The following is a 23,665-nucleotide window of genomic DNA, read 5'->3' as shown; positions in this document are numbered from 1 at the left end:
ATCCGGCAGCCCCCATCACGCAGCTTGTGCTCTGGGATCTGTTCTGCACCCCACCCCCTGCAGGGGCCCCAGGAACCAGGGAGGGGAATGGACTTTAGAGTGGGCGGGAGAACCACAGGACGGCAGGAGGAGCCCCCACGGGGAGCCTGCCTGCCGGGGAGCCAGGGCAGGGTGCCTGGCACTGGCGTCACTGTGGCTTCTTAGATAAAGAGGTGGAGAGCGGCCAGGAAATCAGGCAGGAGACACAGAACTCGGCCTGCCCTTTCCAACCTCGTGGTCACACACTCCAACCAACACCAACTATCTGAAGGGGACAGTTCCGGGAGAAAAGCGACCACAGGGACATCTGTCAGCCTGGCTACTGTAATGGGATTTTACTCATAAAAACCTCTTGCCAAGGACTCGATATTTTTAGTTTTCACATGCTAGTCCTTATACAATTTGTCTTTGCCAGTTCACTTACACCCGAAAGGTACTGACTACTGACAGACACGTGGGAGAAACCTCCCGCACGTCCAGTGCTGCTCCACTTCATTCAGTTACCGTCAAAGAACCAACCATGAGGCCGTCACGTGAACTGCGCGTTTATTAGCACTGGTGCTGCAACAGAGCGCCTCCAGTGAGCACGCGGAGCTGCATGCGGGTGACTGGACAGGTGAGGTGCAGACTCGGGACCGCGGGTCCTTACTTCTTCCACTCGTTCTTGTCGTAGTCCCACTTGGCCGAGAAGCCCTGGATGGGGGCCACCTTCATGTCGAGCATCCTCTTGGTCTGCTTGGCCACCCACTCCTCTTCAAAGGTGTGCGGGATGGGGCCGTACACTACAGTCCAAAACAACGGCGTGAGGTGACACTGTCTTGACAAGGTATTTCTAAGCCAACACGTCACAGAGGTGAGTTTGCCCCATGGCACTAGCAACTTGATCAGCACCGTCATCGGCCACTCGACACCCACACCCACACCAACGTGCTGGTTTTAAACTCTGCGCACTGACAACTTGGTACTCCCAAATTACACCCTGGTTTGTAACAGTGAGCACGAAAACACAACGCTAGAGCAGAACGTATCCTGTGCAGGACACAGACGGCAGGTACACTGGCAAGCGTGCAGCCCAAGCAGAACCAAAGGCGACTCACGCAAGAGCGACAGTCACAGGCCTGTCACCGCCCCACGTCCACACGCAGAACGGGCCAACCTACCCCACAGAACAGAGAACACAGGACAGGCAGCACCAGAACCAGCAGGCAGCCCCACCGCCGGCCGAGCAGAAGCTGCTACGTCTGAAGACCCAGACCTCTGGTGACTTGAGCTGCAGTCCCTGCATCCCAAACAGCCCCTGATGGTAAGAGTGTCCTCCTCCTCAGTCTAACTTCCACCACACCTTCTCCTTGACACCTGACCGCCAAGCAGATGAGCCACTGGAAACGTGCTGGGCTGGACAACCAAGCGTGGCCCGTTCAGGATCAATCAGCCGCAGGCCACACCACTTCAGTTCACGTGAGCCAGCGTCCCAAAGCTGGTGAACACTCCAGGATGGAGCCCAGATGGCAGAGCCTGTCTGTGTGACGCACCGCCCCACTCACCATAGTGCTTCTCCCAGATGAGGAGGAGCGCGGTGAAGCCGATGAAGAACATGGCCGCGCCCACCACCGTCTTCCACTCATTTGTGCTCCTGTTCATCTCGGCGAAGCTCTCCTTGAACTTAAGGCGGTACACTGAGGAGACAAAGGACCGTGCTGCGGGCACAGACGCCCACCTCGAGGTAGAGCTCCCCAGCACGGGGGGCGGGGGGGCACACGGAGTGAGAAGCACCACAGGCTTCAGGCCCCGACACCCCCTCACACTCGGCAGGGGGCAGTGTGTGGTGCAGCATGGAGTGAGAACCACCACAGGCTTCAGGCCCTGACACCCCCCTCACACTCGGCGGGGGGCAGCATGCGGTGGAGCATGGAGTGCCTCACACTGGGGGGGGGGGGGGGGGGTGGTGAGGAGCACCAAAGGCTTCAGGCCCCGACACACCCCTCACATTCGGCGTGGGGGGGCGTGCGGTGGAGCACGGAGTGAGAACCACCACAGGCTTCAGGCCCCAACACCCCCCTCACACTCGGGGGGCGGGGGGAGATGTATGGAGACCCTGAAATTCCTCCTCATTTAGAGGAAGGCACGGGGTCCGTGTAACGTGCCTTCTTCCTGATGGTGTGCCAGCAATCTTCCATCAGTACTTAGCACACCCAGCCCCAGCGAGCGGAGGCGCTGAGGAGCTGCTCGCACATGTAAACCATCCCGAGTTCTACTCGTTGGCTCTGCAACCCTGCTCCTGCTCCTCCTGGGGGCTGGAGCCCATGAGCATGGACAGCAGCACCTGGGAGGGGGTTCAGCCAGCTGGCAGAGCTGATGCCCTGGACAGCCCCACAGACGCAGAGCACCGCCCCCCGCCCTCCCCAGCACACGGGTCTCTGGGCCCAGCCCAGATCCAGGAGAATTCTCGCCCAACGCAGGCTGCCCATGGTGCCATCAATACCCACGTTCAACTTTCTCATCAATGGAGAGGCTGCTCCAGGAAGCCTTCTCCTTCTCCTTCAAGGCCTTCTGGCTGGCAGACAGGTTCTTGACATGGGCCACGTCGGGCAAGGGGTAGTCACGCCGGTCCACATAACTCGGGAGAGCATAATCTTCACTCTTTACAACACTTCCTAAAAAACATGTTGGACAAATATTTGAAATTCACGTAAGATCCATTACAAACAAGGCAGTACTTTTAAGAACTGAAGTCAGTCCAGGTACGTGCACCCTGAAAACCTCAGTCATCCCAGGGGCTGTGGCCCCCATTCCAGACAACCACAGGACGGTCGTGTGACATGGGGAGCAGGCTCGCCCCATGTGGCCCTGAGAGCAGGTGAGAACGGAGGGCAGATGGTAACAGCAGCGCTCCTCATCACAGCAAAACAGCAACCTGCCAGGGAGAACGAGGGAGCATGTCCTGCAACTACCGGGGTTCACACAGAGTCTGGACAGCTACTCAGGTTCCCTGGACTAACTGGAGCCTGGAGTAAAAGGAGGCCATTCCACAAGGAACTCCAACTAATGGGGAAGAACAATATAAAACTCATAAAAGAAACAAGGGTTCAAAGTTCAGAAACAAAGACATGAAAAGATGGCTACTGTGGCACTGCTTATTACAGCAAAGTAGCAAATAACCTTAGAAATGTGTATCATGGAGCCATTTGGCTTGTTCAACAAAGGTTTAGAGTGCCTACTGTATGCCAAGTACTGTTCTAGCTCAAAATGGGAAGAGAGTCGTGTACACACCAAGTCACAGAATACCATCGGGGTTATATTTTCTTTTTAAGAATCTGAGTTACGTGTAGATACTCACATGAATATGCCACTAAACACAAGTTAAACCCAAGTTGTCATCAGTGGGAAGCAGGGATGAAATAGAGACTTCTGCCCAAAAAGATAAAAATTGCAGCACCTTCAAATTGGTGTGAACCCAGTGTATCACTCTAGTAAAAAGGGGAAAAGTTCAAAAAGCAGGGAAAAGAGTATCTTAGACTTTAAGGTTTCCCTCAGCAAAAAGCTGTTTGATTCTACCCTGTATTTGCAAGGAAATTCTGTGTTCGGAACGAATCTGGAGGTATAAAGTCCTACAAAAATGCTTCATCTCCATTAGCTTAGTCTGAATGATTGAAATCTCCCAAACTGTGTTAACAACACTGAAAGAAAACCTTGGATCTTAAACAAAGCAGTAAAAATTCTCCAAATGCTCACCAGTGCCTTGCCTATGACTAGCACACTCATATATTCATACCCAACCTTATCCCAAAGAGATTGAGATGAAATGGCTATTATTTTCATTTTAAAAGTTTTCATTTAAAACTTTCCAATTTTAAAACTCTAAGACGCTATTAAAATGATGAGTGGACTAAAAAGCACTCAGCTTACATGAGTTATTAAAAATGGATGTTAATTAGGGTGTTGAGAATGTTCTCAAGTTGATTACAGGATAATGGAGCAACTCAGCGAATGTACTGAAAACTGCTCAAGTGTAGCCTTTAATGTGTCAGGGTGTCATGTGAAATAGATCTAATAAAACTGTTATCAAGACGCAAATGCTTATAACCTTGAAGCATCCTAAGCATAAAACTGCATTTTCTAGAACAAAAATGACTAATTCGTGACCTCACCGCTGCCAAGGGCTCTTCAGGACTTTTGGCCTGCTTCCCTAGTAAATGGGAAGGGTGGGGGAGGCCCCCATACAGACACATAAATGTTAACACACCAAACATTCCTTTTAAAAGGAAAGAAAAGCATAGATTTTGCATCCTAGTGAAGGTTATCATTTCTATCCTCGATCTGGATAGATACGGGGGCCTCTGCTGAGGAAATCCGGGGAATCTGAGCTCCCGTCTCAGTCCGACATGTCGCCACATGAACACCTGAGCTGCCAGTGGGGGCTCCCAATGGCTATTCTATGTGCAGAACAACTTCATGTATGACTTTACATGACCAGAAATCTAGAATGAAAGGACGAGACTCGTCTGAGAGACAGCAGCTTCCTCCACCCGCCTACCGTGTGCGCGAGAGGCAGCAGTGAGTAAGCCCGGCAAGTACCTGCTTCCAAAAGCTTACGCTCAAAGAGGCAAACACCCCTCAAACTACCCGCAAACCCACAGCCTCTAAGGAAGCACACAGGGTGAGACAGGACCTTTTCCTGTAAAATGACACCAGCGCAGAGGGTACGACGCGAAGGAAGCACCATCTACACCTCTGGAGCTGAGGCAGGAGGCGGTGGCCTGGTACATCTGAGACACAAACTACCCGTGGGGCAGGGAGCGAACCACTGTGGAGCGCTGGTCTGGGCTGCTCTCTGCCTGTGAGTCTGATGTGATGAGGCCAGTGAGGCATGAGGAGCCAGCGGATGGCTGCACGCAGGGACCAACTACATCTGACTTCCTCTGCCTAAAGCAATACCTAAGAATAAGCCCTGGTCAGTGCTCCTGAAGGAGACAGAAGTTGGCTTCTCACAGAAGATCAGAACGACCAAAGGGACATGAAGGGACCTTGAGGGGTGATGGAAGTATTGCATGTCCTGATTGGAGTCACTGTCACACAGTTGAGTGAGTTTATCAAAATCCATAGAACATAACATCTAGAAAAGATAAACTTTCCTTTCTGTAAATTATACTTCAAACTGAACTAAACAAACAAAGAGCTAAAGAAATACATTAGCAAAACCAAAATGGAAACAAAAGGTAATCTTTGACCTAAGTGACTTCTAGGCTTTTAGTGAAGGAATGTTTCTTTCTGTATGTATTAACAACTAAAATTTTTATTATCTACTCATTTAAATAACATTTCAATAATGCTTTTACTAAAATTATCTGTTTTAGAGTCTGTTATCCTGAGCAATATAAAGGACATACAGAAATGTAACACCAAAGTATCACCAATTAAAGGACACAACATCAAGGAAAAAAAATCACACATAAAGCAGCTCAGACAAAAGCTCCTGAGTCCCTGGATACATGAGTCTTGCTCTTGACTGCATCACCCATCACTCAAGCCTTGCACTTGACTCCCCAGTAACACAATCTGTCACAATGACTCCCATTTCCTCCTCCTGCTTGCTTTCCCTCTGCCTGGAATAACATTCCGCTCTTGAGTGTGAGGGAACCCCACCAGCCCTTCAGCAGAGCAAGGCCTCTCCTCCAGAAGCCCCTCCCCGTACCTCAGACCAGGCTAAATGCTTCTCCTCCAAGCCTATCTCTCACTGAAACACTGCCTACCTGTATCTTTCCTCTCCAGATTGCTGGGACTCTGGAGTAATTCCACGTCTCATATTCCTTTATTGTAAGTGTCTAACACTGACAGCTACAAAGAAGATGCTTGATAAACGCAAAACTCAACTTGCTATGTGCCAGGCTCTGAACTAGGTTCTTTAAGTACATTTCAGGTGAGAGAACAGATTCCTAAACTTGAGCAGCAAGTCCAAGGCAGAAATGAGATTAAACCCAGTCCATGTTCCTTCCCTTCTGCTGTCCCAATAATTTAAACAATATTCAAGGTAAGTGGCTAGACGGTGGGGGTGGGGGTTGGTTGGGGGTATGGAACAGTAAAGTCAGGTATAGGGTGGATCTCTTAAAAGGTGTGGAACTTGAACCTGAAAACATGGGAAGGGAAGGGAAGGAAAGAGGAGAAAATATCAGTATAAGCGAAGACTCAAACTAGGAGTCATTAAAACTCTAATCTAGAACTAGGCACCATTAAACTGCATGTATCTCCCTTCAAATTCCTCAACAAAATGTGATCAGGATCAAAGCTCTCCACATCTGCAACTAGCACAGGGCCTTACTAGCAGCAGAGCAAAAAGAAAGATTACACTTACCATGGGCCCGAACACACACCGAGGTGGAAATTGCACGCCTACCAATCAGGCTAAATACTCTGGTTGCCAACATTCTGAAAGATAAAAACATACCTTCACTATGAACAAGGGTAAGCACCTATTAGGAATGATTCTTTTTGCCCCAGTGCATTCTGGAAATCAATGCAATTCTTTTTTTTCTTTTTCTCCCCAACATAAGTGACCGGTTCTTCATTACTGATTGTAAACTTTTAAAATAACCTAGGATGAGGATTTTTTTTTTTTTTCCCTCAGCAGACAGCATGTTTTAATGGAGCGTCCTTATAAACCAACTGTCTCATATACATACACTTAAAGCAACTGGTAGAAAACTGGTTTGTTTTAGGGATTTTGCTCTCTTTTTTTGCCTTGGTTTTTTAAAAAATCAGCTTTCTTAAAAAGCAAAGAGGGAAAAAAATAGTTTAAGGAGACTGGAAAAGCTAGAATGTGCTGCCAGTAACGGGCTCCACCATCTAGAGGGAAAAGGTAAACAGTTTCAAGTAACTAAGAGACACGCATCGCATTCATTATTTGGTTACAGACCTAATATGTGCCCCGGCTTAGAAGGGGAAATGAAGGGGAATGGATGCAAAGGTGGCCTGATCCACTTTCAATCCCTGCAGGACAACGAATGACCGGGATGACACATCTCTCACGCGGGCCTTTTCAGGGTCAGGCCCCGCTCCCCTATTGCCCCTCCCTTAAATCTGGACCTTTCAGGGGGCTGCTGCTGATGGAAAAGATCCCGAACTCATTCAGAAAGCAGCCCACTAGAGGCAGAATCAACAAAAGCATGACGTCAGAGCCGAACTCGCCTCCTTTTCCCGTGTTTTCTCCCCGGCCTGGCCCGCGCCTGAGCGAGTGCCGAGCGTTTACCAGGCCAGGAAGCGGGGCGCCTCCCTCGGAGCCCCGTTACACCCCGGGCGGTGGCGCAGCACCGTCGGGAGGGGCGGCCGGGAGCCCGCAAGGCAACCTGCCCTCAGGCCCCCGCCCTCGGCCAGCGGACACTCCAAGGTCAGAGCCGCAACCAGCCCGCGGCTACGGAAGGACAGGTGGAGACCGGCCGGATGCTTCCAGGCGTCATATAAGCAGGGACCAGGCGGCTCCCGAGCCCGGAGCCCCCAAGGGCCGGCCTCAATGTCACCGGGACAGGAGGCCCAGTCGTCAGTTCCCTGTGGGCGCCCAGCGGTGGGCACGCAGGCCCGAGGACTCCCAGGGCTCGACCCTCCTCAGCCTCGCGGCGCGGACCCGCCACCGCCCGCCTCACCTGATGCCACCGACCAGCCGCTGCCCACCGTCCCCGCCGCGACCGCCCTCTAAGGCTCGGCTGCCTGCGACCGGAAGAGAGCGAGGCCGAGCCGCGGAGCACCACGGGATCGAGGAGGACTCCACCCCGCGCCCGACCGCGCGGGAGGTCACAGGACCGGAAGTAGGTCGAGCGGCGAACGTCGTAAAACGCCGGACTGGGCGGCTTTCCGGCGGCCACTGGACGTCCGCTTTCCGGCGGCGCCCGGCGGAAAGCGCCAGTGGAGTCTTAAGGTGGCCGCGTCGGCCTCTCCCGGATGGTTAGCCGGCGTCTGAGGAGCGGAGCTCGAGCGGGTCTGGGCCCGTGAGGGGCCCTCGCCAGCCGCGGGGCCGCGCCAGGGAGCCGCCGCCTCGTCCTCCTTCTCCCCTGAGGCGCCGCGCGGCCAGGCAGCGGATCCAGGCCTCGGCCGGCGCCGGGCCTCCGGGGCCCTCCCGGGCTCAGCATGCCCGGGGTGAAGCTGACCACCCAGGCCTACTGCAAGATGGTGCTGCACGGCGCGAAGTACCCGCACTGCGCCGTCAACGGACTGCTCGTGGCCGAGAAGCAGAAGCCACGCAAGGAGCACCTGCCCCTGGGCGGCCCGGGCGCCCACCACACCCTCTTCGTGGACTGTATCCCCCTCTTCCACGGCACCCTGGCCCTCGCCCCCATGCTGGAGGTGGCCCTCACCTTGGTAAGCGCGGAAAGGGGCTTGCCTCAGAGTTAGCGGGACAGGAGACGGGCTGACAGTCGGCTTCCGAGCCGTCCTGGCTAGAAGGTCAGGGTGGTCCAGCCGGAGTCTCGGGACCCAGCACCGCCGAGTTCGCCGTGATCGTGAACGGACGACCCGCGAGAGCGCGTTGGTCTTTGCCCGCACGCACTTAGCAAGAGCCCCGCAGGTGGCAGGCAGCTCGTCGTTGCAGCGGCCGAAGGGGCGACCTTAGTCGTCCCGGGTGTTTTTAGAACGCCTTAGGCGACGGAAAAGGCACCGATTTTCTCACACCGGTAGCCCTTATAGAGACAAGCCGCTGTGAACCGAGCGTCTGTATTTGGAATTTTGAGTCGCGGGGAGTTTGGACGTTGCCGTTGGGCTCGCGCGCACCGTCGCGCGGCCGGATCCGTGTCTGCCGTAGGTGTCAAGGCGCGGTTCTAACCACGTTACTGCCCCGGGACACCCAGGGTGGACCCACGGTTAGAAAGGCGGCGTCGAGCGCTCCGTGAACAAGAGCTTGTCTGTCTTCCTTAGTGATATCTGGAATGCAACCGTGATTTTAAAAGCTGAAGACTGTGTGTGGAATTTGAAAGCCAGAGCAGACTTGGCCTTCCAGCCCGCACACTTCTGTGGGTCTGCTCACGACTGATTTATTTGAAGTACAGTGGGAAAAGGTGTGGCGTAGGAACAGACCGACTGGTTATTGAATTTTGGGCCGTAGTTGTTGAGGTATGGTGACCAGTGAAGGAAAAAAGACGACCTGTAAATTGGAGTTAAAACCTTAGGGAGAAGTAGGCTCAGACCTGCCTGGGTTGAGGTAGAATTTTTCGAATATGTATAAACTAAGATACTAAAAGAGAATTAGTTGATTCATGCAAAGAGTAGTTAAGTTTGAGAAGAGTAGTAGAAATCGTTTTTCTCTACATCCCAACAAGTAAAATGAATCCATTTTGTAAATACCTAATTATGACACCCATGTAAATTCTTAATAAGCAGGAAGTATCTTTAGACCAGCAGTCCTTGCCTAAACTTACTGGGCACATCTTTGAGTACTTGTTAAACTGAGTCATTGTGTGAATTTTTTCCTATCATCATGGGGCAGAACATAGATAGAAAGTAGATGATGTGTATAGAATCAACATTTTAGCTCCTGAAGAAATGTGCTGTTGGTATCAGTGTGTTCCTGGGGTATGCGTGTGTCTGTTTTAATGCAAGTCTTTTGAGCTTCCTGTCTTGATTATTCTATCAAGATAACTGTGTGGTGATTGGATATGTGCAGTGCAGTCGGTCACTCGCAGGGAACTCTATTGACCAGTAGTATTAAGCAGGGTTATCCAGCTTTCCAGTAAAGCCAAGCCTGTGCTAGGGGGAAGGATATTGCTATGGATCAAATACAGTACGTGTGTAGCGGTTGAACTTGTACCAGGCAGACAAGTACAGTACTGAAGAATAAGTGCCATATGGGGGGGTCAAGCAGAAAGTGGGGAGGGGTCCGCTGACCCAGGCTGGGAGAGTCAGGGAGGGCAGGCTGCCCAGAGAAAGGGACATGCAAGTGGTGGCCCAAGGGGCAAGGCTGGAGGAAGGGGACAGAGGGACCAGGTGAAAACCGGGCGGGGGGGGGGGGGGGGACGACACACTTTTAGAGATGAGCTAGAAGGTAGAGTATAAAGGGACCAGACAGAGAGAGACGTGAGCAGTGGACAGACTTCATTGTAGAAATCATTCAGGGGCACTGCTCGCTCTGCACCACTGCATCTGTACTCCAGATGCACCTTCGAGTGTTTCCCCAAGTGTGCCCTTCAGTGTTGGAGTCTCCTGTCCAACAGAATTAAGTGCAAACTAGGTTTTCTGCACTTAGCCTCTTTTAAGACAGTAAAAACTGTCTGAATGTCTGTCCTACCAAGCAATATGGTAATTTGTGCTCACTTTTCTTATATTGATCAAAACTTTGAATCATAGACTCAGCATTTAACAAGTAGGAGAACAATGTCAATTGAGTACAAATTAAATAACTTTGAAAATAAAGTCATAAAGAAAAAAATTGCCATTTGAAACCATCTACAAGTTTTTGTGTTACTGTTAAGATATTTAAGTTTATATCATTCAGATTTTGTCTTAGCAAGTTTATAACCTGAAGGCAATGAAAAATCTCAGCCACAGTTTATCAGCTGTAGAAAATGTTTTAATAAAGCATTTAAATCCATAAAACTATAAACGAGGCCTAATTCTGATGGCTTGTTTCTATTCAGGGAGTTTTGTATTGGGTTATTTTTGATAAGTGGGAAAGACTGACTTGATATTCTGTCCATCAAAGGGCAGCATCAAATTCCTTTGCAAGGCTTTTCATTATAATTTTCCATTTAAAAAAAAATCCATGCATTTCTGGGTGCTTTCTATTTTTTTTTAAGTACTTAGGCCTGTTATCTTAATTTATCCTTATAACCCTTTGACGTAAGTAGTGATGGAATTATTTCTAATAGCAAAAACCCATAAAATGTCAGTAGGGAAATTAGCATAAAGCTGCTGTTTGCCTAAGCCCTCTTTGTCCTCCCCCCCCCCCCCCCACACACACACACACACACCCCCACTGTGATTTCCTAGTGCTGGGAGCTGCTTGTTGGTACCTTCTGCTCTGATGACTTCTCATTTGACTTGGGCCTGGGATTCCTTCTGCTGCCCCCATGTGTGCTTTGCCTGTGCTCATCTGCACAGGCTACCGCCCCTCTGGCTCTTCGCTCAGCCCCCTACTTCCTCCTGGGAGGGGGAGCTGGCTGCTCTGGGCTCTCCTTTCAGTTCTTCCCGTGACCTTCGCTCTCTGTTCCCAGGCCCCTTATCTCCAGCGCTCTTCCTCCAAAGCCAGCTCCTCCTCATGGAAGAATCAGCTGCTGATTTAAGGATCTTTTTCTTCTCCGTGAAACTCGCCAACCCCTCTAGTTTTAGACTCCAGGGCCTGGGTGTTGCTGCAGACAGGGAGGCTCCCAGACACCTAGCTTGTAAGTGACCAGCGTGGGAGCAGCACCCTCCTTGGGGTGACTTACATAGCAGCTCCCTGCCTTGTCTGCTTTGTGGCTGTGGTCACGGAAGTGCATGCAGTATTATGAGAACTCCAGGTGCCTCGCTCATGCGGACACTAGCAAGTTTGCCAAGAGAAGCTGCTTTCTTTGTCCAGCCTAGCTGGGAATGGACGAGTGGGCCCGAGCCTGTAGTAGTTCTCCTGCATGTCTGCGAGGGAGCAGGCCTGAAAGACGTGAACAGAGGGTGGCGGCTTGTGCCAAGGTGACAGTGTCCTTCTTTCCATCTGAAAAGTAAAGGAAACCGCATAAGTGAAAGCAGGATTTGGACCTTGTATTAAAGTCACTTGCCAGGTATCAGAGTGCCATCGTGAACATTTTCATTTTGATTGTTCACAAGATGCATCACAGGAGGACACCATAGCAGCAGAAACGAATTCACTGAGAACAGAGTTCAGACAGCTTCTCAGCTCTTTTGCTTTGTCCTGCCCCACTTGGAGGGTACGAGTTGCCTACTGTATAATCTGCCACTTAAATCCACTTGGGCTTTTTGTTAACAAGCTGTTTGGGCTGACTGCAGGATTCTGAAACCCCTCAAGAGCCACCTGCCCCATCCCCACTCGGCCGACTGTCCATGCTGCTTGCCTCCTGCAACACACCGACTCTGCTATGCTGCGTCACTCACTGATGACGTCTGGTCCACTGAAGCTTGTGTTCGCCACTCGGTGGACTCTGATGGCTAGTTCTCCAGTCATCAACTGGTGGCTACTGGTGTCTCTCTGGACAGTGGACAGGCTGTGCCTGCCCATCACAGGCATCCAGACTTCATTTGGTGGTTCTTATTTGAATCATTTTGTGACCTGGTTCACTTTGGGAGCAGCCTCTTCAAAGAGTTCTACCTGGAGTTCCCTGAGGTCCAGTAGTTAGGACTCGATGCTTTCCCTACCGGGGCCTCAGGTTCAATCCCTGGCTGGGGAACTAAGATTCTGCAAGCCATGTGATGCAGCCAGAAAAACAAACAAAAAGCAAAGAGTTCTACTAGAAGTTTAAGGTCATGACACTATTTTTCTGCTAGAATTTGGTTAGGCCTTTAGAGTGTTTTATATAGGAATCCACCCCTCTTTAGGTAAAGTGTCAGTTGAGGTATGTTCGTTTGTCACAAGAATCCACCATCCTGTCAGATGCCTTCTCTGCTGTCTGAGCACAGGTACAGGGTGACCCTGTGTGTTTCCTGGAGACTGAATCCCAAACCATTCCCTTCAGCCCAGAAGCAAGATTGGGGAGCAGCTTAGACTGCTCACTGAAGACTGCTGTGGGAGCTCCCGATGGCCTGGTGTCAGGGTTTGGTGCTCTCACCGCCGTGGCCTGAGTTCAGCGTCTGGTCAGGGAACTGATACCCTGCACTTGTGGTGCAGCCTGCTGCGGGATAGCAGCAGTGGGAAATAATCATCTTATCCTTGCATTAAAGGTAGCTGTGGTAGGCCCAAAAAAATGCCCCCCCCCCCAAGATGTCCACGTCCTAGTTCTTGGACCCTTGGACAGGTAACTTTACGTGGAACAAGAGATGGCAGATAAGATTGAGTTAAGGATCTTGAAATGCGATGATTATCCTGGATTATCTGATAGACCCAGGGTTCACATAAGAGGGTCCACATAAGAGGCAGCAGGGTAAGAGTCAGAGAAGAGAATTTTGACCACAGAAGCAGGGGTCAGAGTGAGACAGCCACCACCCGAGGAATGCAGTGACCTGTGACCTCTCCATGTTGGAAAAGGCAGGGAGCAGATTCTACCCTCAAGTCTCCGCCAAGAGGCAGCCCCACAGACTTGTTTTTGACTTCCGACTTGTGAGACAGATCTGTGCTGTGTTAGGCCACTAAGTGTTCATACCAGACTCAGGACACTCTCTGTAGTTGTGACTCTGGATGTAAGAGCAGCCCACAATGCGGAGCCAGGCGAGGGGCGCAGAGGTGGGCAGACGTGAGGATCACCTACATGAGGACGCCCTCAAGAGACCAGTCTTCGATCAGAAACAGAGGCTAAGAGGGTGACACCAAAGGGCGGGCCAGTGGGTGGGTGTGAGTTCAGGAAATGGGACCAAGTGCCAGATTTTAGAACTAGGCTATGCCCTTGGATACCACGTGGAGGTAAATTTAGAAAGAAATGAAAGAATTTTGCTGCTGTAAGCAGCAGTAGAGTTTCCAAGACTCATTCTTTTAAGAGGTGATAGAAATAAAATATAAGTAGTTGTGGAATAATTTGCCTCAAAGTTAGAGTGAAAGAGCCATTATAAATATTTTGGCGACATAGCCCTCATCTCTTGGGTGGATGACCAAAGCCTCTAATTGGTTCATTGAGCCTTGGTTTTGACCCAGTATGGTAATTTGTGAGCTCTTAGGAGGGTAGAATTACTATTCTAATCCTCGTGTGAGCCAGGGAACCTTGGACTGTGACCATTTTGTAATGTCTGCTTTTAGTCATAAAGGAGACTGTTGGAGTCCCAAACCAGAATTTGAGAAAAAGAACGAATAGAGCTATGTTTAAAAAGGGAAAAGAAAGAAAAGAAACCCTTTTTAACCAGTTAATTCACTTTGAAAAAAATTGAGGATTAGTTGTATCTCTTCTTTTGCAAGCTGAGAATAGAATTTCCTGCAGTGTATTATTAAAATTCCGTTACAGCAAAACAGGACGACCTTTTGTTTTTAATAATCGCATTAGATCTGCAGGATGCTAAATCTGATGAGAAGAGTGGCATTGTAAAACAAAAAACTTAGCCAGAAGGAAAAACATAAATACAGTATACTAACGCATATATATGGAATTTAGAAAGATGGTAACAATAACCCGGTGTACGAGACAGCAAAAGAGACACTGATGTGTAGAACAGTCTTATGGACTCTGTGGGAGAGGGAGAGGGTGGGAAGATTTGGGAGAATGGCAATGAAACATGTAAAATATCATGTAGGAAACGAGTTGCCAGTCCAGGTTCGATGCACGATGCTGGATGCTTGGGGCTGGTGCACTGGGACAGCCCAGAGGGATGATATGGGGAGGGAGGAGGGAGGAGGGTTCGGGATGGGGAACACATGTATACCTGTGGCGGATTCATTTTGATATTTGGCAAAACTAATACAATTATGTAAAGTTTAAAAATAAAATTAGAAAAGAAAAAAAAAAATATCTGCAGCCATGCTCCTGTTTAAAAGCATGCCACAGGGAAGTCTGTGAGTGCATGCACGCGTGCTCCCCTGCACCCCACATCCCAGCACAAGGGTTTTCATAGTGTATTACAAGGAATACTGAAATAACAGTACTGAAGGACTTGACTTTGAAAGAGACTCAGATTCCCATGCTGCCTCTGTTTTCTGGCTGTGCAAGCTTAGACCCTCTCTGAGCTCTTTAGTTTGCTATCTGTGAAGGATTGATTTTAACGACCTGAAGGCTTGTTCAAGCCCCAGAAGGCCTCAGTGCTTCATCTTGTCAGAGAAAGTGGATAACACTGGTTCCCCCTCACCCACGGCACTACACCCATTTATTATGTGTCTGCGCTGGAGCCTTCTGCTAGGACTAGGGGAGGAGGTCATTCCTAGTGTCCAGCCTCACACCCCACCCCACCCCCGGCCATTGCAGGCTCCTCCTCTGTGGGAAGACACTCCACCTCCGAGAGAGGGGGAGCCTATGCTCTTTGCTTTCTCTGACCTCCTATGGACTGTGGAAAAGCTAATTGCGGTGGCCTCCTTTCCCCTGAACACCCATACACCCATTTGGTGTGTGTTTGTTTTTTGGTGGCCATACCACCACCATAATTTGGTGGGATCTCAGTTCCCCAACCAAGGACTGAACCTGGGCCACAGCAGTGAAAGCCCAGAATCCTAGAAATCCTATGGACAGAAGAGCCTGGTGGGCTACAGTCCATGAGGGTTGCAAAGACTAGGACACAACTTAGCGACCGAACAACAGAGGCCACCAGGAAACTCCCGCATTTCATTCTCGTAGGGAGGAGGATACAGGAGTTCTGTTTGTCTTGTCCCAGCATTTGGTTGAGGGAGGGAGGTTCCTTTGTTTATTGAGACTTGATGTTTAAGGAAAAAGCATTCACCTTTTCTTCCCAAATTTTGTTCTCTTTTCAGATTGATTCGTGGTGCAAAGATAATAGCTACGTGATTGCTGGTTATTATCAAGCTAATGAACGAGTAAAGGATGCCAGGTATATCCCTGTGAAACCCCTCGAAACCCCTCAGTGGGCTCCCGGTGCAGAATCTGTCAGAACAGAATCCCTCCGTGCTTGTAGATAGTACTGCAGGGGTGCTGGGGCGCAGTCTGTGAAACAGTGCCCCTCCGTGCTGTTGATCGTATTCCAGGAGGGCTGGGGTACGGGTCATTCCAAACACCAGTTATTCTAAAGACTCAGATGAATGCTGGGATTCTGTCCTGTGTTGTCTTTATTTTGCTTAAAGGGAATTCTGAAAGCGAAAGCAACAGTCCAGCGCCTCCTGTTCAGTCCCCCCTCCGCTGTGCCTTGCTTCCCATTCCCAAACTGGGATTGATGTAGGGCAGAACACCAGGCAAGAACTCCACTCTTTTGGGGGGTTAAAAAAAAAGCAACTTTAGGTTTGGTGTTCTTTGGGTCTGCTGCTTTGACGAAAGCATGGTGTTTGCTACTTTCCCCATACAATAGGTCTTGTTTTCTTTTATCCAGCTAGTTGCCCCCATGGTGGTTCTCACTAACGAGCAAAGCTGAGATCTTTGCTTTGTTTCTGCATCAATGTCCTAGCAGAAAAACTGATAACATCCTAATGTTAGGGTAATTTGAGGTGGACTTAACAAGCTGGTTATCTCCAGAGGTGTGAACCGTCTGTCAGAGAAAGGAGGGTGGTGCAATTACCCAGAGCTGGTGACAAAAGCTGGCACCTGCCCTGCCTGAAGGAATGAAGATGGGTCGGGTCAGGAAGTTGTGTCCACCCCGCCACCTCCGCCGCCCTGAGAAGAACAGTGTCCTTTGGTCAAGGGATATGGCCAGCAGCCAGCCTGACATGATCTCACAGAGAGAGTCCCAGAGGAGTCGGCACCCTGAGCAGCCAGAGGCACGAGCTGGGTGACCCTGAAGCTTTGCTCATGTGGCCAGGCAGAGCTGATGGGCTCCCGTGTCCAGGCAGTCAGGGGGTGCAGTGAAGGGCCCCAGACCGAATGCCTCCCGGATTCATGTCCACTCGCCCAGCATAGGCAAGTGGTGGGACTCAGTAGCATTTGGGGAAATAATACAGTAAGCCAATGGAGCACTTCCAGAGATGTGAACTGTTTTGTTCTAGAGGACTGGGCCCAGTCAGGACTGAGGGTGGCAGAGTCCCCAGCGCAGCATGGACTCAGAGCGGCTTCTGTGCCAGCCTCTCTGTGGACGACATGCAGAGCTGCTCTCTGATCCCTGATTCTTCAGCTTTTCCCAAGACATCTCTGACTGTTTGGTCCCTGCATCCGTGCATGCCTCTGGTTTCTCCTCAGTGCGTCTCTTACCAGCCCCTCCTTCGAGTCCACCTGCCTCCCTATGTTGATGAACTGGAGCCTGTTCACGGCCTGTCAGTCTTGGTCTTATTACACGAAGGAAGCTGCCAGAGTGTGAATCCCCTGCCCCAGGCCAAGCTCTGTGGTGAGCTGAGCCACGGACTCCTGGCCCTTGCCCTCAAGCTGCTGCACTGAACTTGGAAGACATTGGAACCCAGGCCTGTGGTGCAGGCCCCGGAGCCCGTACTGTGCGGGTGGTGCGGGGACTGTGGCAGCAGGAGCAGGAGGCACTCCACCCACAGCCGTGACAGAGGAGCCTCCGGGAGGGTGTGGACAGATGAGCCGGTGGCTGCGGGACCCCGGCCCTCGAGACACCTGTGCAGCGCTGCCTTCACTCTAAGGGCTTTCCAGGGTGACTGGGGGATGAGACTCCCTGGGGCCCTTTGTCTATTACATTGTTTTTTGTTTCATTTTTCTTAATACGATGCTGCAGATAATCACACACCTCTGTAAATTTTCAATTTTAAAGGTAAAAATAGAATATTGGCTAAATTTATTTTTATAAAGCATTAAGCCTGCTTTTTTCACCTCAATCACGACGACAGGGTCGTAACTGTATAGTGTGTTTCTTTCTGGTTCAGTCCCTGCTTCAGAAAGCTGAGACTGATTGTACAGAGGGAAAGATGCACGAAAAGACAAGGGCCCCTGGTCTGCCCTGAGCAGAGCAACAAGTCACTGCAGCGGGATCACAGTCCCCAAAAGCTACCTAAATGGGTGTAACCCCACACGGGAGGTAGCTTACTGGTGCTGTTGGTCTTTGTGTCATTGCTGTTTACTCTGCCACAGGCAGACAGTGTTGCCCAGCGTCAGCTAAAACTTGGTAACCTCGTTGGTTCTTCCCTCTCAGTCCAAACCAGGTAGCAGAAAAGGTGGCCTCCAGAATCGCCGAGGGCTTCAGTGACACGGCTCTCATCATGGTGAGTCACTGTCGCTCGCTCCAGAGTCCTGTGTGTGGGGACAGCTGCTGAGCAGCCTCTTGCTGACGGGGAGCTTTGTCTGTGAGCGGTTTCCTTTCTGCAGGTACTTACTTCATCAGACCATGGCCTCCTTCGGCCGTCTTCTCCCAACTGCAGGCTTAAAGTTGCTGAGTCAGGGCCGCTGCAGTCATGGCACACGGGTGTCCAGAGGTGGGGGGTCTTTCAGCTACAATGGGTCTCAAAGTGGGATCCCCATGCTCACAGTATCAGTACCACCCGGGAATCTATTGGAAATGCAGGTTCTGGGGGCCTAGGAATCTATGTCTCCATAAGCTTCCAGATGATTCCAATGTACACTCAAGTCTGAGACGCATTGAATTAGGTCAACCAGCACAGCAGAGGGAGCAGGGACGGACATAGCTCATGTCAGGAGCCCTGTTCCTCTCAGTTCAGATGAAATTCTAACAGGGAAGGCAGCGTAACGTTTGGAAGCTTCGGGTGTGTGAGAAAGCAGTCAAGTACTCAGTGCTTCTCCCATGTGATGCACCGTGAGCCTGGGCTGTGGGGGTGTGCACTCTGAGGCGGGGTGTCTGCTGTAGTGGGCAGTGTTGCGCCCGTCCCTGACATCCCTGTGGAGTCCTCCCCCGTGGGAGAGCCCCAGGGAGGGACCCGCAGGCTGCCGCGGAGGTCCTGGCTCTGTTCGCGAGTGCGCCCTTCGTCTCGTTGCAGGTAGACAACACTAAGTTCACGATGGACTGTGTGGTCCCCACGATCCACGTGTATGAACACCACGAAAACAAATGGCGCTGCAGAGACCCGCACTAGTGAGTGCCCATTCCCCGGGGGGCCCGTGGGCCGCGTGCGCTGGGGCCAGTCCCGGCACGCTGCTTGCACAGGAGACCTGACCCCCGCCTCCTGGGTTTTTAAGCTACATGTTCTCTAGAGAAGTGTGCACACCTCATACAGAAGTCACGGGTGTTCCTCAGCCCCCAGAGGACAGGCCTACAGGGTTTCCAAGCAGTGGGGACATCCTGTCACTCACGGGTCTCCCCTCCCAATCCCAGGCCACCTTTCCCTAAGCCAGACCCTCTTCCCAGGCTTTTGTGGTTTATTTGCAATCAGTCATCTACCTCCAGCTTTTTCAGAATTTCATTTGAAGGTTATCTCTTGCATGTTTCATATCCTTTATATGTATCTTCATGTGTTTAGATGTGTTTGCTAGAGTTCACCCTTGGCTTCCTTTATACTACTCTGCGCGCGGCTGGTTTCCTGTTTACTCTATTGAAAAGCCACGCGTTTTGAGTAAGAGGCTGACTTCTCCTGTCTCACCTCATAGTGATTACTGTGAAGACTGGCCAGAGGCCCAGAGGATCTCAGCATCGCTCCTGGACAGCCGGTCCTACGAAACACTCGTGGATTTTGATAACCACCTGGATGACATTCGGAATGACTGGACAAATCCAGAGATCAATAAAGCTGTTCTGCACTTGTGTTAGGGAGGGGTTTCAATGACTGGTCTCTGGGCGTTTCCACTACACTGAAGAAGAGAAGTTATTTTTAAATGTAAATAAAATATCACAGTCGGTGTGGAAAGCTGACAGTTTTCAGAAGTGGCGTGTGCCTTGAGAGAGGGCAGAATGTCCATCAGTCACCTGTCTAATGCAAAGTCTCTAGACCAGGTACAGACCATCCCATCCGACCACCCTGTGGAGCCTTCCCAGTTGTACATGGCTATAGTTCTTCAAATCAAAGCTATTTCTGCTTGTCCAAGATTGTTCCTATTAAACAATTTTAACTAACCTTTTATAATCTGGAGAGAATACTTTTTAAAGCATATGAACTGTCTTTAAAAAAAAAAAAAAAGCCCAGATCTTATACCCAAAATAGAGTGTTTGTGAGTTTTCATCCTGTTTGAGTTAATATCGTCCAGCCTGGGGATCAGGCCTGTGCCTGGTGTGCCGGTGCCAAGCTGTGTCTGAGAGCCGAATGCTGGTGTGCACAGCCAGGAGGCTCCCCTAGCTGCCACGCCTCTTCACATGGGAATAATGCTGCTGGTGCCTGGGAAACCTTCATCGTCAAAGGGTAAAAACAAACACGTTGGGAAGGCAGCTTGAGTGGGAGCCCTGTATGATGCTCCTCAAGCAGACAGATGGGAAACCCACGGAACTGAAGAAAAAGGGGATCGGTGTGCTAAGATTGTCTTAAACAGGCAAGAGTCGGTCCTGACTCGACTGGCTTGCATGATTACCCGAATGGCTCTAATTTATTTCTTCACAACAATTATTTCTTTTCGTATATGAAGCCACACGAGCTGAACAAAACATAGGCTCCTGGAGTTTTACAGCGCCCAGTCTGTAATCGTTAACACTTGAAACAGTTAAGCTTTTTAACCCCATTGTAGGAAATTGATGGGGAAAGGACTCCATCGCGTTTATTCTTTTTCATACGAATTATTCCATGCAGAGTGCAGAGACCTGTACCTTTGCCGCTGTCATTTTTTGGACCATGTGAAGGAAGTCTGTGACAATTGGGTTATCTGTTGAAAAGGCTTATGATGCAGCATTTCACTGTTTTATCAAGTAGGAAACCTTCCAGCATTGCTTACAATAGACATGCTTCCTTTAGTCCACCAGATTCTCTCTCCTTCCTTCAAATCCAGCTCACCCTTGGCTTTGTAAGGTGACCGTATGTCGTGTGGGGAACACAAATGAAGGGCTGGCATACCGATGCACTACACCTTCTCGTCGCCTCAGAGGCTGCAACCAGCACAGGTGGAGTGCAGCAGGCAGTCTTGTTCCAGATGGGTCTGTATTTTATTTTGGAAAGGAGAAGAGTCCGTCTCTAGCATTTGCCACAGAAAAGGCTGTCTTTTCCTGAAATTAGAATGAGCATGTGCTACCTCCAGGTCAAGGTCAAAGGTAACTGGTAGAGCTATTTGAAGCCAAAGGTGTGGCCAAGTCTAGTTTGGAAGCATTGCACAGATGGTCTTATTGTCCCACATTTTTACCTCTGTGAAGAAACAAAAACAAATTTCCAAAGTGCAGACGATTGCTTCTGGATGCTTGTGAAAACAGCAAAGCCCCTGGGCCCTGTGCCGGGCTCCCCTCTGTCTTCTCTCCAGGCCTGGCTGTGTGGCCTCTGAGCCTCCAGTCTCCCAGCCCTTAGAACAGTCGTTACCCACCCAGGATGAGAGTAGGAGCCCATCAGAAAGCCACTGAAATGGAATCATACTGTGATTTCCCTAGAAAAGATTTAGAGAAGCAACACAAATTATATTGTGTATTGAAGAGATTCTTGTCAGTCAGAACGTTCCTAAATGAGTCCTGCTTTGGTTCGAAGGGGCTGGAGGGGAAGGGGTGGGGAATGTGTAGAGACATCCCCTTAGAACCAGCCATATGCTTAAAATTCTGGTGGACGTTTTTCTCTGTTCATACATCCATCCATCATGAAGAGAGTGGGACAAATGAATTACCGGTTTGCCTAAAAATGCCATCCAAATCTAATGGTTGCTTTTAAGAATTGAAAAATACTGAATGTGAAAAGGTAGGCTGTGACTTCCTAAATGACAAAAAGCAAGGTGCACACTAAGGAAAAATTGGCTTAAGCTTTCCAGGGATCTGGTATTTTTAAGCTTCCTCAGTGTGAAAAGTTCCATATAGTTAGCTTTGACTCAGTGGCTTATTTTTCTGATTGATGTGCTTGCAAAACTGTTGTTCCCTCTTAGAGTAATTTTCAGCTTTTCTGACTTACCGTCTTTGTTTTGCCTTCAAAAGAAAAATATTGGCTTCCCAAACTGCCCCTTTTTAGTATTATATTTATCTTAACAAAGTAGCTACTTTATAACATCCTGGTAAGTGAAAGCAAGAAAAAGAGCCATGGGCATTAATCTCCATACCCTGCAGACATTTTTAGCAATTTTAATGAAGAGAACTGAATTTAAAAATAGACTTTGATTTTACTAATTGACATTTCTTTAGCCTTTCCATCAACTCAGTGCCTCTTAAGCACTGGATTCTTTTCTTCAATTCAGTAGAAAGCCTGGCGGCAAAGACTGGTTTGTGTTCCCCCTGCCAGCTTTCAGATAAAGTGAAAGTCTCTTGGCTCTGTCCAACTTTGTGACCCCATGGACTGTAGCCCACCAGGCTCCTCTGTTCATGGAACTCTCCAGGCAAGAATACTGGAGTGGGTTGCCATTCCCTTCTCCAGGGGATCTTCCCGGCCCAGGAATCGAACCGGGGTCTCCTGCATTGCAGGCCGATTCTTTACCAGCTGAGCCACCAGGGACGCCTTTAGCTGTCGGATAGGTGGTATGTTAATCTGACTGTGTTCCCGGACACCTCAGAATCGGCGGGGGGCGCGGGGCGGGTAACAGATATTTGTATTCTCATAATGTTGACTTGTTACTACTTAAAATGTTTAAGATCTTGAATAGGATGCAAAATCTGATCAAGTTTTGCCTTTCTCTGAGATGAATCCCCATTCTTCTAAGGAGCTTTTCTTTCCCCTTAAAGATTAACTCCTTGGGATCGAGTCCAGCTTTAGAACTGCCAAAAGCTGCGTTCTCCTTGGTCTTTTGCTTCCACAGTAGTGCGTCAGGTGCCAGCGTGGAGGAAACCTTTGGCTTGAACTTGCATTGCCATATAAAGCAGAGTAGCATCCTATATTTAGTGCTGTCTGAAAAAAAGTTCCAGATCCCATCAGGAAGGCCATGGTAAATAATCACATTTCAGGATACAGGCACACCTCGGAGATATTCTGCGTTTGGATTCAGATCACTGAAATACAGCAGTGGAGTGAGTCACAGGAATGTTTTGGTTTCCTGGTACGTAGAACAGTTATGCTTACACTATACTGTAGTCTGTTAAGTGTGCAACAGCACTGTGTCTGAGGAAACAGTATGCATACCTTAATTTCTAAATAATTCTTAGCTCAAACATGCTAACCATCGTCTGGGCCTTCAGGGAGTCATCATCTTTGCTGGTGGAGGGTCCGTGCCTCCATGTTGGTGACTGCTGATTGATAGGGTGGTGGCTGCCGAAGGCTAGGGTGCCTGTGGCAGTTTCTGAAAACGAGACAGCAGTGAAGTTTGCTGTGTGGATTGGCTTCTGTGAACGGTTTCTTTGTAGCATGAAGTGCTATCTGGTAGCATTTGACCCACAATAGGACTTCTTTCCAAAATTGGAGTCAGTTGTCCCAAACCTGCTTTATCAACTAAGTTGATGTTGTAGTCTAAGCCCTTTGTTGTCATTTCAGCAGTCTTAACATCTTTATAGGAGTAGATTCCATCTCACGAAACCACTTCCATGTCCTTCCATAAGGAGCAGCTCTCCTCTTTCATTCAAGTTTGATCATGAAGTTGCAGCAATTCAGCCACATCTTCAGGTTCCACTTCTAGTTCTAGATCTCTTGCTCTTCTCCCCATATCTGCAGTTACTTCCTCTGCTGAACTCTTGAACCCTTCAGGGTCTTTCATGAGGCCTGGAATCACCTTCCAGACTCCTGTGTATGTTGATATTTTGACCTTTTCCCAAGAATCACAGATGTTTTTAATGGCATCTAGAATGGTGACTCCTTTCCAGAAGGTTTTCAATTCACTTTACCCAGATCCATCAGAGGAATCACTCACTACCTATGGCAGTTGGAGCCTTAGTGAATGTGTTTCTTGAAGAAGACTTAAAAAGTCAAAATGACACTTGGATCCATGGGCTACAGAATGGATGCTGTGTTAGCAGGCGTGAAAACCATTAATCTCATTGTCCATCTGCATCAGAGCTGTTG

At 49.6% G+C, this 23,665-nt stretch overlaps 2 protein-coding genes across 3 annotated transcripts; one reads left to right on the top strand and one right to left on the bottom strand.

The window, feature by feature from the left end:
* Positions 1-568: 568 nt before the first annotated feature.
* Positions 569-8,736, bottom strand: COX4I1 (cytochrome c oxidase subunit 4I1). Of its 2 annotated transcripts, none has more exons than NM_001001439.3 (5): positions 8,382-8,736; positions 6,389-6,462; positions 2,526-2,693; positions 1,584-1,715; positions 569-821 (listed from the first exon to the last, which is right to left on the bottom strand). In NM_001001439.3, the coding sequence occupies exons 2-5, from the start codon at positions 6,459-6,461 to the stop codon at positions 685-687; spliced, it is 510 nt and encodes a 169-aa protein (NP_001001439.1). In that variant the 5' UTR covers position 6,462; positions 8,382-8,736; the 3' UTR covers positions 569-684. The 2 variants fall into 2 exon arrangements, with proteins under 2 accessions (NP_001001439.1, XP_005218495.1); XM_005218438.2 differs by lacking the exon at positions 8,382-8,736 and adding an exon at positions 7,674-7,745.
* On the top strand, positions 7,932-19,691 carry EMC8 (ER membrane protein complex subunit 8). The gene is given in 5 exon segments (NM_001038074.1): positions 7,932-8,385; positions 15,542-15,618; positions 17,818-17,887; positions 18,617-18,711; positions 19,224-19,691. Coding segments are annotated over 5 exon segments (633 nt in total). The 5' UTR covers positions 7,932-8,154; the 3' UTR covers positions 19,384-19,691.
* Positions 19,692-23,665: the final 3,974 nt, after the last annotated feature.

The sequence above is a fragment of the Bos taurus genome, chromosome 18, assembly GCF_002263795.3.
Source record: "Bos taurus isolate L1 Dominette 01449 registration number 42190680 breed Hereford chromosome 18, ARS-UCD2.0, whole genome shotgun sequence".
NCBI classification, from domain to species: domain Eukaryota; kingdom Metazoa; phylum Chordata; class Mammalia; order Artiodactyla; family Bovidae; genus Bos; species Bos taurus.
Note: the sequence above shows the minus strand (reverse complement) of the source record. Positions and strands in the feature narration are given on the sequence as shown.

Excerpts from the sequence above, each read along its gene's own strand:
- COX4I1 (NM_001001439.3), bottom strand. The coding sequence starts at position 6,461 with ATGTTGGCAACCAGAGTATTTAGCCTGATTGGTAGGCGTGCAATTTCC. Across the intron at positions 2,694-6,388 it reads GGTGTGTGTTCGGGCCCATG|GAAGTGTTGTAAAGAGTGAA; the intron begins GTAAGTGTAATC and ends CATGTTTTTTAG. Across the intron at positions 1,716-2,525 it reads CATTGATGAGAAAGTTGAAC|TGTACCGCCTTAAGTTCAAG; the intron begins GTGGGTATTGAT and ends TTGTCTCCTCAG.